The 13427-nt window shown below is 41.2% G+C and overlaps 1 protein-coding gene across 3 annotated transcripts in view; it reads right to left on the bottom strand.

The window, feature by feature from the left end:
- Positions 1–13427, bottom strand: part of ART3 (ADP-ribosyltransferase 3) — a 154551-nt gene that overhangs the window by 19914 nt on the left and 121210 nt on the right. For 2 of the 3 annotated variants that reach the window (XM_032334612.1, XM_032334610.1), the window contains exons 2-4: positions 11170–11283; positions 9743–9820; positions 2286–2997 (exon numbers count right to left, since the gene is read on the bottom strand). In XM_032334612.1, the coding sequence (XP_032190503.1) occupies positions 2286–2997; positions 9743–9811 (781 nt within the window). In that variant the 5' untranslated portion in view covers positions 9812–9820; positions 11170–11283. The remainder of the gene's footprint in view (positions 1–2285; positions 2998–9742; positions 9821–11169; positions 11284–13427) is intronic. The other variant, XM_032334611.1, reaches the window with a different exon arrangement.

The raw sequence follows: 13427 nt of genomic DNA, 5'->3' as shown, positions 1-13427 counted from the left end.
ACTGAGGTCATGATCTCAGGGTCCTGGGATCAAGCCCTGCATCAGGCTCTCTGCTCGGCGGGGAACCTGCTTCCTCCTCTCTCTCTGTCTGCCTCTCTGCCTACTTGTGGTCTCTCTCTCTCTCTGTGTCAAACAAACAAATAAAATCTAAAAAAAAAAAAAAAAAAGATCAATGGGAGGCCATTTTTACAGGAGGAAGGAGAAAGGGTTTTATTAACCTTTCGCTCCTAGACACTAAGCCAGAACAACATAAAAATCTCAGAATGTTGGGGGCAAGGAAAAATTCTAATACCATCCAAAGGAAAAAACAAGGTCTCCTTCAAAGTTTCAGTAATTAAAATGGCTTCACACTTTTCAACAGCAGCCCCAGAAACCAGAAGACAATGAAGGAGTATCCCCAAAATTCCAAGGAAAATGATTTCAAAAAGAGAAATACAAATCTATGCAAACTATTGTTCAAGCTTACAGGTAGATTTTTCAGACATGCAAAGTCTTAAAAATTTCCCTCAATGTCCCTTTTTCTCAGAAAACTTCTGGAGAACACAAACCCTTGACAAAGAAGTGACTCAAGAAAGAGCAGAAAATCCAAGTTACAGGGGATTCTTCACAGGGAAGAAACAAAAGAAAGTCTCTACAGCTATGAGGAGAAATTTTAGGATATTCAGCAGGCCTAAAGAGTACATCATAGATTAGTGTGATGGCGGGAATCCAGAAGGAATATATTTAAAAAGAGAGAGAGAGAGAATCAGATATGTTTGAATGTACTAAGTAGAGATTTATATTTTGAAAGAGTTGGAGTGAAGTACTGAAGGGATATAAAAAACTAAAGAAACAGAAAAAATCATCTAACTAATAATCTAGGAAAAAAAGGTATTTAAAAAGGTACCAGTCTGGGGGTGCTTGGGTGGCTCACTCAGTTAAGCACCTGCCTTTGGCTCAGATCATGATCTGAGCCCGCATGGGGCTCCCTGATCAGTGGGGGAGACTGCTTCTCCCTCTCCCTCTGCCATTTCCCCCTGTTTGTGCTCTCTCTCTCAAATAAAAAAAAAAATCTTAAATAAACAAATAAATGAATAAGTAAACAAAAAGGCACCAGTCTTTCTGACGCCAGGAGGCTGGGAGAGGAGAAATGCACGAACAGTGAGGAGGAGTGCTGGGTGGCTATCAGATACATTTGGTTTACTGACATGACAGCAACTCCCAAGTCCCTTCTCCTTGCCTCCCTATACTAGAGAGGTTGGAAAAGCTAATTTCCTCTCTTCCGAGCTTTTCTTCAAATTATGGATTATCAGGTAGGTGTTCTGGTCAATGACATATAATCAGAAATCGACTAGCAATTTCTGGGAAAGCTTTTACTTCCTGATTAAATAGGCAGATTTAGCTGCCATCCCTCTTCCCTTTCTGTCTCGAATGCGGCTCGATGCCTACAGCTACAACAGTCACACTGCAAACATGAATCAATAAACCCAACAGGTTAAGACTGGTGCAACAGAAATACAAAAGAGTCTGAGTTACTGATGATGTAATTGATGAGGTTTAAAAATTTTTAAATCAAGAAATAACATGCTGAAGCATATCGTTAAAAACTTTAGCTTAGGGGCAGCTCGGTGGCTCCGTTGGTTTGGCATCTGCCATCGGCTCAGGTCATAATCGCAGGGCCCTGGGACCGAGCCTCGCTCAGCTCCCCTGGGTGGTGGGAAGTCTGCTTCTCACTCTCCTCCACCTCTCACCTTGCCTGTGCTCTCAGTCTCATATAAGGAAATAAAATCTTTATTTTTTTTTAATTTTAGCTGAAAAATTAAAAATGAATGCCACTGAGGAGTGAAAATTGGAGATCGGGAGCAATAGGGCAGGAGTTGCTATTCTTCATTGCAAGCCTTACAAGCAGGGTTATGGGCCAAGTACTTCTTCGTCACGGGGTGCTGTTCTAAGCATTACTGTTTGGCAGTGTCCTTGGCCTCTACCCATTAGCTGCTACTAGTAGCAACTTGGGATGACTGTGAGATTTAAAAATTCCAGTTATTACCAAATGACCCCAGGGCAAAACTGCCCCAGTTGAGAACCATTGCCTTATAGTGTTTTATTTCTGTAACCTTCCAGAGGGTTAATGTATTATTTTGATAAAATTAAAATGGGGGGGGGGCTAGTGATCTGAAAGGAGCCAGGAACCATCAATGTCACTTTTCCTCTCAAACAACTGTCAGTTTCTTTCCTGACCTCTCCCTGGGTCTCAGAGTCCCACTCCTTCCCTACCAGACAAGCACAGACAGAACCGAGACACTCACCGCCTAGGAAAGCACACTCGTAATGGCTGCAGGTCTTGTTGGTGCTTCGAAGGATAAGGTTGTTGCTGGTCCCATCCTGTGACACATGAAAAATCTCATTCAGGGGTATTAGAACAATTCTCTCACTTTCTTTATCAAAAAAATGTTCAATGGCAATTGCAAAGCATGTGCGGATGGTTAACAGAACGTGCTGGTCGTCGGCAGCTTGAGGCCTGGCGGAATACGCCAGCGTGAAATGGCCGAGCCTGGCCTGGCTGGGCCCTCCGGCCGCGAAGGAGACATCCTGGCTTATACTATAGACCGCAGCTTTGTAACTGTCCTCGCAAGGTCTTCTCAGCAACTGCAGCGCTCTTGTCAGATAAAAATGAAAAGCTTTGAACTGGAAGTCGTAGACATAATCTTTCCGAGACAGGCCGGCCATCTTCACAGCTTCGCTGAACATGCGGTAGAAGGGAGACCGCGCTAGAGCTTCGGCAGCGAACGCCGTCAGTGCTATTCCGTGGTTATCTTTAAAACTCGTCGGGACGGAGATGCGTGCCTTCTGGGCTTCCCATTTGGCTTCTGCATTTTCCCACACATCCTTCAAGAGCTGATGGCTTGCTTTTTCCTCCTTGAGCAACTGGGGAACATACTTGACTTCCATTCTGTCAGCGCATTTTAGGTACTCATCGTCAAATGCATTATCCGCCATGTCTAACGTTTCAGCCTCCACCTTCAAAAGAAAAGGAAAAGGAAATTAATGCTCTTGAGATGAGATATTTGGTGTATATCATTTTCTCTCCCTTACTGTTCCCATACCCTCATGCCCTGCCTAGAATCTCTCTCTTACTTAGAACAACTTCGGACATGATATATATATATATATTTGGCATGATTTTTATACAGGAATTATATTCCGCTGTTACTGATAACTTTTCTTAGCTGTGATCTCTTTGTATGAAAAAGTAAATGTTAGCAATGAGAAGTGCGGGAATGATTATGTCTGTAATTCATTCATCTGAACTTCATGGTGCAGAGGAAAGAATAAGTGTGAAATTAAAGAAACGGGTGGCAGCCATGGCTTTGAACAATATTCTTAGCTAGATTTTCTCCACCCCTTAAGATTGCTGAATGATTTTGAAATACCAAAGACTGTACATGATAAATACATAATGGTAAATATTATTCACTTTCCTTTGAGGACTCCCCCACATGGGTTGGGTAGAACTGATCTGCACCTTGCTCCAATGATAAGCAACGACGCAGGGGTCTTTCTTTCTTTCGAGCATGTAAACAGGCAGGGTGGGGAGGGGCACAGGGAGAGGGAGAGAATTTTAAGCAGTTTCCACCCTCAGCGGCACAAAGCCCCACCCATGCAGGGCTGAATCTCATAACCCTAAGATCATGACCTGAGCCAAAATCAAGAATTAGATGCTTACTACTGGGTATTTACCCCAAAGATACAAATGTAGTCATCCGAAGGGGCACCTGTACCCCAATGTATATAGCAGCAATGTCCCCAACAGCCAACTATGGAAAGAGCCCAGATGTTGGATAAAGAAGATGCAGTGTATACACACACACACACACACACACACACACACACACAAAATGGAATTTCATACAGTCATCAAAAATGAAAATCTTGCCTTTTGCAATGATGTGGATGGAACTAGAGGGTATTATGTTAATCATAATAAGTGAGTCAATCAGAGAAAGACATTTATTATATAATCTCACCGATATGCGGAATTTAAGAAACAAGGCAGAGGATCGTAGGGGAAGAGAGGAAAAAATGAAACAAGATGAAGCTGGGGAGGAAGACAAACCATAAGAGACTCTTAATCTCAGGGAACAGACTGAGGGCTGCTGGAGCGGAGGGAGGGCGCGAGGGGCGGGGTGGCGGGGCGACGGACGCTGGGACAGTATGTGTTGTGGCGAGCACTGTGCCTTGTGTGAGACTGATGAATCACAGACCTGGACCCCTGAAACAAATAATACATTCTATGTTAATTAAAACCAAAAGGAATCAGATGCTTAACTGACTGAACCACCCACGTGTCCCAGCGATGCAGGTCTAAAAACCAGAGCACTCCTGGGAAGAGGAAAAAAGCTTTCTTCCTCTACAACCATAAGCTCTAAGGGTGATACTGGCTTGGGGCAGCCAATAGTTATCCTTCATAGTTCCATCAAGAATCCTGTCTGTAAATAAAGCCAACAAAGGAAGGCTTACAAAAAGAAGAGAAATGAGGCCCTGATGACATGAGTCAAGGCCCTGAGTTTATTCAGTACCTGAATACTGTATTCTACTTGGGTCATAAGAATCAAGATTCCCTATTTACTTGAGCTTGAATTGTGTTTCTGTCACACACAAATAAAACAAAAGCCTAATGTACCTTTAAATGATACCTGTAACATAGTAAGTGGGGTTGTATAATATAATTAGCACTAGCTTGGGGCCAGACAAATCTAGGTTTAGATTCCATAACTAGATACCATTTAGATATGTGAAAGTTACTTTTTACATTTCTGAGCTTCAATTTTCTAAATTGAAAATGAGGATAAAGGAAATAATATCTTAATTGCAGAACTAAAAATGAGGATAAAGGAAATAATATCTTAATTGCAGAACTGTTGAAAAAAACTAACGATAAAATGAATATAAGCAAAGCCCTTACCTACATTGCCTACCACCTATTAAGCCTTCAGCACACTGGGGTTATTTTCATTATTTCATGATAGGAATATACATATTATACCGGAAGATCCTCAAGGGCAGGATCTGTGTCACATTTGCCTTTTGAATTCCAAGCTTCCAGCATAGTAACTAGCAAAATATTCAAGTGAGCTAAATTAATAAAGAATAGTTGGAAGAAAGGCAGGCAGAGACGACCCCTCCCACCCCGGCCCCCAAGACAGACCATCCTTAAAAGAATTTTACACCACCCAGGGAAGAGCCCTCCACCCCTTCCCACATGATAGATAGATGACAAAGTCTGATTGGGGGACAGCGGCAGGGAGGGTTAATCAGATTAAAACAGCCTGCCAACAAGCCCATCAAACCCCTAGACATAGAAACTCCCAGGCCAACCCTCTCGGGTCCCCTGCCTCTTCAGGAGCTTTGTACTATCACTTCGCAGTCACCCAATAAACTTTGCTTTGCCACCCACCACTCTTCATGTGGTCTACCTCTTCATTCTTCGAAGTGGTGTGACCAAAAACTGAGGGCACTAAAGAAAAAGAAATCCTGCAAAATAAAAACCTATACTCTGGCCTATAGATCAAAACACAGGACAAGAAAATCTGCCCAGGGACGCCACTTAAGGGTTTCTACAAATAAAAGAACAATGCCCTCATCATCTTCCCTTTCCACTATTCTATATTTGTAATAGTACACTGGCGGCATAAGCTGCAACCCAAGCAGGAGACCGCAGCTAACAACTTTATAAAGGCCCTTGTCAGGAGCTCTTAAGGTTGCAGCTTCCACATGAATGACTTTTATTTATTTATTTTTTTACTCACAAATAATTCTTGAAACGTGTGTGTACGAGGGTGTGAAAGTATGTATGCCAGGGGTGAGGGGAGGCAGAAGGGAGAAAGAGGGAGAGAATCAACCCAAGAAAGCAAAATAAATACCCCAGGCTATCTATCTGCTTCCTACTATCTCTTTTCTCCCCCTCACAGAGCAGCTTCTCGAAAGAAACATCTACCCCTGCCATCTCCGCTGCATTTCCACTCATTCCCACTCATATCTCAGTCCTCTTCAGTGGGCTTCTCACCCCATTCCTCCGCCCAAACAGCTCTTGCTGAGGCAACACCTCTTAGATTCTTTTGAAGACCCAACATACTCTATCAGCCATTAAATGTTGGGAATTGCTCAAGGCTACTTATTTTTTAACTCTCAACTCTACCCTTGGGCAATTATATACACGAGCATGGTGTCAGTTCTCATCTACATACCTCTGACCTGTCCCTGTGAGTGCAGACGCATACTACCACCTGCCCACCTGGTAACTCCACCTGAACTGCACAAAGACCCCCCAACTGTCAATAGTCAAGAGCAAACTCATCTTACCCCCTACAACCACCACCACCTGGTGCTACACAGACCCATCTTTCATTTTTGCGTTTTCCTATGTATCTTCTTTTCAGTCACCCTCTGTGGCCACTCCATCACTAAGACCTAACAAACTTCCCCCAGGTGTCGTCTGTATGCCAAGCATTAAGTGTTCCTATATATTAATGAGCTCATTTAATCTTGATGGCAACCCTGTGCAGCAGATACTATTAGTCCCTTTTTAAGGATGAGCAAACTAAGACAGATCAAGTAACTAGTCTGAAATTGAGATATGAAGCCACACCATCTGGCCCCATAGTCTGTCCTCTTAAACAAATGTCCTGTTTCCAATGAAAAAGACCACTGATAATTACGCAGCACTTTCAGAAGGCTTTAATTTTCTCCTAACACCTGTTATAAAGGTTGGGCAGACAATTCATAACATCATTTTACAAATGAAGAAACTGGGCCAGCATCAGAAACTGTCTTTATTACCAGCCACAGAATATTCTGCTGGGGAAGTCACTGAGTTTCCTGAAGTGGGAATCTGAGCTCTAAGAGATTAAGTCACTACCATCTCCTAGCCAAGAAATGCATTTTCGTCTGCAGCACAGAACGTACCATGGTGTGTCTTGGGCACTGATACTGATTCATCTTCAAGACTTCAATATAAAACATCACACCCTGAAACCACCTCCCACATTCCTCACATCATATCCGAGTCACATCATATTCACATCATATCAGAGTCATATCCTATCCTATCCTGCCCAGTATGTTCCTGTCTTTTCCTATGCCTCTAACCAGTCTCCACAGGTCTAATTTTAGACATTAAGTCTTTCTGGCCCAAAGCCACAGTTGATTGTGTGTTCTGTACAGTGAGTGCCTTGAGCAGTGAAAAAGTTCACAAATGCCACCACCATTCAGGGACAACTGACTGGACATTAAGGGACATGTCCAAAAGGCTAGGTGAACACGCTGGTTATATTTTCTTCCTACGTTTCTATCCACTGAAACAAAACCACAAACTAATGAAATTTAATTAGCAAAAAGTTAATACAAAAATATTACCAAAAAATGTGGAAATGACCTAAATGCTAATGAAAAGAAATTGGTTAAACAAATTATGGAACATTCACAGAACATACATGAAAATTATATTACAAAAGAATGTTAAAAATGCATAGCAAAACCACAGAGAGATACCACTGCACACCCATTAGAATGGCTATAATCATAAAGGGGAAAGAAAAAAGGAAAATCAATGTTGGCAGAGATGTAGAGTACCTGAACCCTCATACATTGCTGGGGAATATAAAATGGTGCAGCCACTGTGGAAAACATAAAGTAACTATATGACCTAGCAATTCTATTCATACGTATGCACCCAGGAGAACTGAAAACATGTTCACATAAAAATCTGTATATGAAAGTTCAAAGCAGGATTATTCACCCCTAAGAGCCTTTAAAAAGTGAGTGAGAACCGAAATGCTCATCAGTTGATAAAGGGATAGGGGTGCCTGGCTGGCTCAGTCGGTTAAGTGCCCACCCTTCAGCTCAGGTCCTCATCTCGGGCTCCCTGCTCGTGGGGAGTCTGCTTCCTCCCTCTCTCTGCCCCTCCTACACTCCCACTAATGCTCTCTTTCTCTCTCAAATAAAACCTTAAAAAGTTAATAAGTGGATAAACAAAATGTGGCATAACCATACAACAGAATATTATTCAGCTTTAAAAAGTAATGAAGTACTAGTATATGCTACAACATGAATGAACCTTAAAAACAAAACACTAAGTGAGAGAAGCCACATAAAGGGCCAGATGCTGTATGACTGCATTCCGGTGAGATATCCAGAATACGCAAATCTACAGAAACAGCAGTAGCGGCTGTCAACGCATGTAGGGAACAGGGAATTGGGACTGACTGCTGGTAGCTACAGGGCCTTCTTTTGGGGGTGATGGGAATGTTCTGTAAAGAGATAGAAAAGATGGGAATATTCTGTAAAGAGACAGTGGTGATGCTTGTACAACACAGTGAATTTATGTTTATGATTTAAGGATTTTATTTATTTGACAGAGAGGTCACAAGTAAACAGGCAGAGAGAGGGGGGAAGCAGGCTCCCCGCTGAGCAGAGAGCCCAATGCAGGGTTCCATCCCAGGACCCCAAGATCATGACCTGAGCCGAAGGCAGAGGCTCAACCTCAACTGAGCCATCCAGGTGCCCTTATAAATACTCATCTTAATTAATTCACATAAATTTATATTTATGAAAACCACTGAATTATGTACTTTAAGATGGTGGGATTTTTATGGTATGTAAATTATACCTCAATTTAAAAAATCATACTGTAGTACAGGCAACAGAATATACAATGATTCTAATGACAAGGGATCAGAATATTAAATTCAAAAACAAAATTTTAAGAACTTAACATATCTTAAAGAAGGCACTTCAACTTCCCCCTCTGTATCTCTTCGTGCCTCTCTGCCTACTTGTGATCTCTGTCTGTCAGATAAATAAATAAAATCTTCCAAAAAAAAAAAGAAGAAGGCATTTCAAAGCAGTGGAAAATATTCAGTAGTGATGTGTCAGTTAACATCGTGGGGAAGGAATCAAATGAGATAGCTCGCTCATATCTTACATAAAAATATGTTATAGAACGTTTAAAGATTCAACCACAAAAAATAAAACCATAAAAGTTTTATCAGAAAAAAAGAACACCAGGTGTGAGAAAATGGTCATTATACAGTTCAATAAAACATATAAACCAAACACTGCAGCGTCATCTTATTTGGACAATATACGTATTTTAAGAATACTTAATGATGTAGACATACAGTACGGTAGTAACTTAAAAAGCAAAATAAGGGGCGTCTGGGTGGCTCAGTGGGTTAAAGCCTCTGCCTTCGGCTCAGGTCGTGATCCCACAGTGCTGGGATTGAGCCCCTCGTTGGGCTCTCTGCTCGGCAGGGAGCCTGGTTCCTCCTCTCTCTCTGCCTGCGTCTCTGCCTACTTGTGATCCCTGTCTGTCAAATAAATAAATAAAATCTTTTAAAAAAAGCAAAATAAAATAATACTTTGTACATTATGAGCCCATTGTTCTAAATTACAAACACACACACAGAAAAAAAGCCAAGAAAACTATACACCAACAGATTAAGAATCTTTCCTTGTAAGTGGAGGGATTAAGGATGATTTTTACTTTCTTCTGTTTGCTTAATTTTAATTTTTCCAACTTTCTACAGTTATTATGTATCTAATGTATAAAATGAAAAGATAAAAGCTACTTGTAAAAAACTAATTTACCTATTCTATCTATTCTAGCCACTCTCATATCCAACATCAACCCACACAAATTCCTCAGGCAACATTATATCAAGAGCTCCCATTCCAATGACTACATACTTCCCATTCCCAACATTACCTGGAAAATGTCCATTAGAATCACAGCTGCCAGCAGCATGGTGACCATATCAAAACGTCTTGCCTTCATTTTTCTCTTCTAAATTAAAATGAAGAAATTCCAATTTAGCAGACTTAAAAAAGAGGTTTAGGAAAGGAGAGCAGGTTGACATGCTGTATGTATTTCATTCAGGGTGAGAGTAGGCACCAGGATGCTCAGGAAGTGATCATCAGTTAATTTCCAATGGCTGAAAGGGCCATGAGGTTCTGTCTGGTGGCCTAACTCCCTCATTCTACAGAGAGGGAAACCAAAGCTGAGAACTTCAGAAATTTGCTCAAGATTAAATCTGTCCATTTCCATTCTCTTCCAGCCATGTTTTCTCTCTCACCTTAGACAGTCACTGGAAGTCATATTTTCTTCCTATCTCTGAATTTCCCCCCAGCATACACTTCAGACTGGTGGTTTCGTAGCTCCCAGTTTCCAAAAATTCCCCAGTAGTTCTGGCCCGTGCACAGCATCCACGCTTCTCTTCTCTGCAAACTGAGGGACACCCGTGTGGGTAGGATACTGGGAATGATGAGACTCGTAATGGTACTCACTGGAGGGCTACCCAAGGGGGCCTCCTTGCCCCAAATACTCAAGATTCAAGAGAAGCCCAAGGACAAAACAAGTGTCTTGCATAAATTTCTGATGGCAAGAATGAAAATAAGGAAAAATTAAGTAGGCAGCAATTCTCATAAGATTAAACAACTCTTTTGGTCGAATGCCCAATACTTGTCCCATTATTTAGGAAAATGAAAGGGGTAAACAGGAGCGTGAAAGGCCCTCAGGAGCTGAAGCTCTCCCACAGCCATTATCCAATTCAATTCAGTGCTGGTTCCTTCCACATACCTACAACAAAGCTGACACTGCTGGAACTGACCTGAGCTCTTGACTTCACCCTACGAAGGACCATATTCTGGCACGCACAAGCGGGAGTAAGCAGCACAGGGAGCCCTCTCCTTGGCCTCACGTTCCCGTCTTTACTCAGGCACAGCTTCTTTCGCTAGAGATACTAGAATATACTACCAAAATGCCATTTTTGTGTTGAACTTCACTTTCTAAAAAAGATTTGAAATATAATACTTTACAGGGGCACCTGGGGGGCTCAGTCGGTTAAGTGTTTGCCTTCTGCTCAGGTCAGGATCCCAGGGTCCTGGGATCAAACCCTACCTCAGGCTCCCTCCTCAGCTGGGAACCTGCTTCTCCCTCCCTCTTTGCCTCTCCCCCAGCCTGGGCCTTCTCACTCTCTCTCTTAACTAACTAAATAAAATCATATATATATATATATATAGAACTTGACAGATAACCGTCACAAGGCAGTATATCTGCGAAGCAAGCTCTGAATCAGGGTTTTCCGAAAATCCATTACTTCTGTAGTCTGAGTGTAAATAAGTCAAAATGTTTACCTGGCTTTTCTGCCTGCAGAGGAGGTTTAAATGATGCTAGGTCTCAGGCTGTTTCCCCACTCTGTCAGTTGTGGTAAGAGTGTCTTCAGGATGGGAGGTTGTTGACAGTGAGAGCTGAGAAGGGAATGCTTTTCTTTTTATAAACACCCCCAGCGTAGCTTGGCAGTGGCACATTACCCCATTTGTGTTCTGCTATTTATATCTGGCCCCCACACTATCCTTTGGAATCACTGCTGTTAACACATGAAATCTCCCAGAGGCTTGTAAAGCCACAGCAATGCCCTCTTAACCACACAGCATGCCCAGTTCCGAGCCCTGTTGTAGGCTTCTTGGAGAGCGATCACCTTCTACTCTGGACCCTTGAACTCTGAGATGTCAAACTAAAGCAAAGGATAAAATCCTAACTCGATGGCTCACGTAACTAAGGGAACTTGCGGCGTTCATCGCTGGCAATGATGATGGCTATCGCCATTTACTCAACCAGCTTACTGTTTTTCAGGTAAGAACGCCAGCTGCTGGGATACACAAGCAAGTAAAATGAAGAATAAAAAGCACTCACAATCTGAAAAAACAGATTAATATTCATACTTAACCAAAATATATGTTAAAAAGCCAAGTGAGTTTTAGAAAAAGTCAGTGAGAACACTAAGGGAAGGATTTGGTAACTTGCAACTCTGGTCCCCATCTCAGTAAGTACACAGTAAGTAAATATACAGACTGCTGAGGAACACTTGGGAGTTCACAGACTGTGGATAAAAAACTGTGAAATGTCCTAGGAAATTTGTGCATATATATCAAAATACATTAATATAATGTATTAGATAGTGCATGATGTGTAACAGCCCCAAACTGGAAAACATCCAGATGCCTAACACAACAGCAGAATGGATACATTGTTATATTCATACAATGGAATTTTGTGTGGCTAGAGAATAACCATATATAAGAAATGTGGATAAATCTTAACAAAATATTTTCCAGCAGAAGAAGAGACCCAAACATGTATATACTGTACGATTTGATTGGGATAAGGAATAAAATCAAACAAAACCCATCTATAACATCGGAACCAGAATACTGGCGGCTCTGAGTAGTAAGCGGACCCGGAAGAGGAACAAGGAGAGCACGTGGAAAGCCGGTTAAGTTCTGGTGTGGTTCTGGGTGTTGATTACATTGACACACTCAGTTGTGAATATATTCACCAAGCTATATGCTTATGTGTATTTTCCTCTGTATGTGTGCATATGTACATATATTATTATACAACTAAACATTTAAGTACTAAAGTGCACCCATTTTTATAAAACCCACCTCTCATCTTCAGCCTTCAAAGCCTCTAACTTCTTCTTACCCCATGGCTAGGTAGTTTAAAATACAACTTAATACACTAAATAGACTCTGAGCAATAGCATCATTAAAAAAAAAAAAAAAAGTTTGGTCCAAAAGGAAAAAGAGGGTTTGCACATGTCTTCAGGCATTACTGACCTTCTTTTAAGTTGCAAGCACGTGAGCTTTCAGGAGAGGGATTTTCCTGTCTTTGGCACTAAACCCTACCAAGTGTGTCTGTATATCACACAAAAGATGGAGTCCATGAAAAAGCATGTAACAGGCACTGCATGAAGTTCAAGGCAAGTCTGGCCTTCCTTATGCCCAATATGCTTTTGCTCCATTCCTATTTTATTTCACTTTTAAACTTTTTTAAAATCGAAGTATAATTAACATATAAAACATATTAGATTTAGATGTATAACATGTTTTTATACTTGTGTATACTGCAAAATAATCAGCATAATAAGCCTAGTATTAGTGTCTGTCACCATATAATTACAAATTTTTGTGTGTGCAGTAACTTTTAAGACTTACTCTCTTAATTTTCAAATATGCAGTATAGCAGTATTACCTACAGTTACCATGTTGTACATTATATCGCCATGACATTTATTTCACAACTGAAAATTCGTACCTTTTGACTTCCTTCACCATTTTCATCCACCTTCCCAATACCCAATACGGCAACCACCAATCTCTTCTCTATATCCATGAGCTTAGTTTTTTTTTTTTGGTTTTTGTTTTTGCTTTTTAGATTCCACGTATAAATGAGATCATGTGATGTTTCTGTCTTAGACTTATCACATTTTAGCATGCTGTTCTCAAGGTCCATCTCTGATCTCACAAATGGATGGGAGATATTTTATTCTTTTTTGTGGCTGATAATATTCCATTCTATTTATATATGTGTATATATGTGTGTGCATATA

The sequence above is a fragment of the Mustela erminea genome, chromosome 2, assembly GCF_009829155.1.
Source record: "Mustela erminea isolate mMusErm1 chromosome 2, mMusErm1.Pri, whole genome shotgun sequence".
In the NCBI taxonomy this organism is placed as follows: Eukaryota; Metazoa; Chordata; class Mammalia; order Carnivora; family Mustelidae; genus Mustela; species Mustela erminea.
Note: the sequence above shows the minus strand (reverse complement) of the source record. Positions and strands in the feature narration are given on the sequence as shown.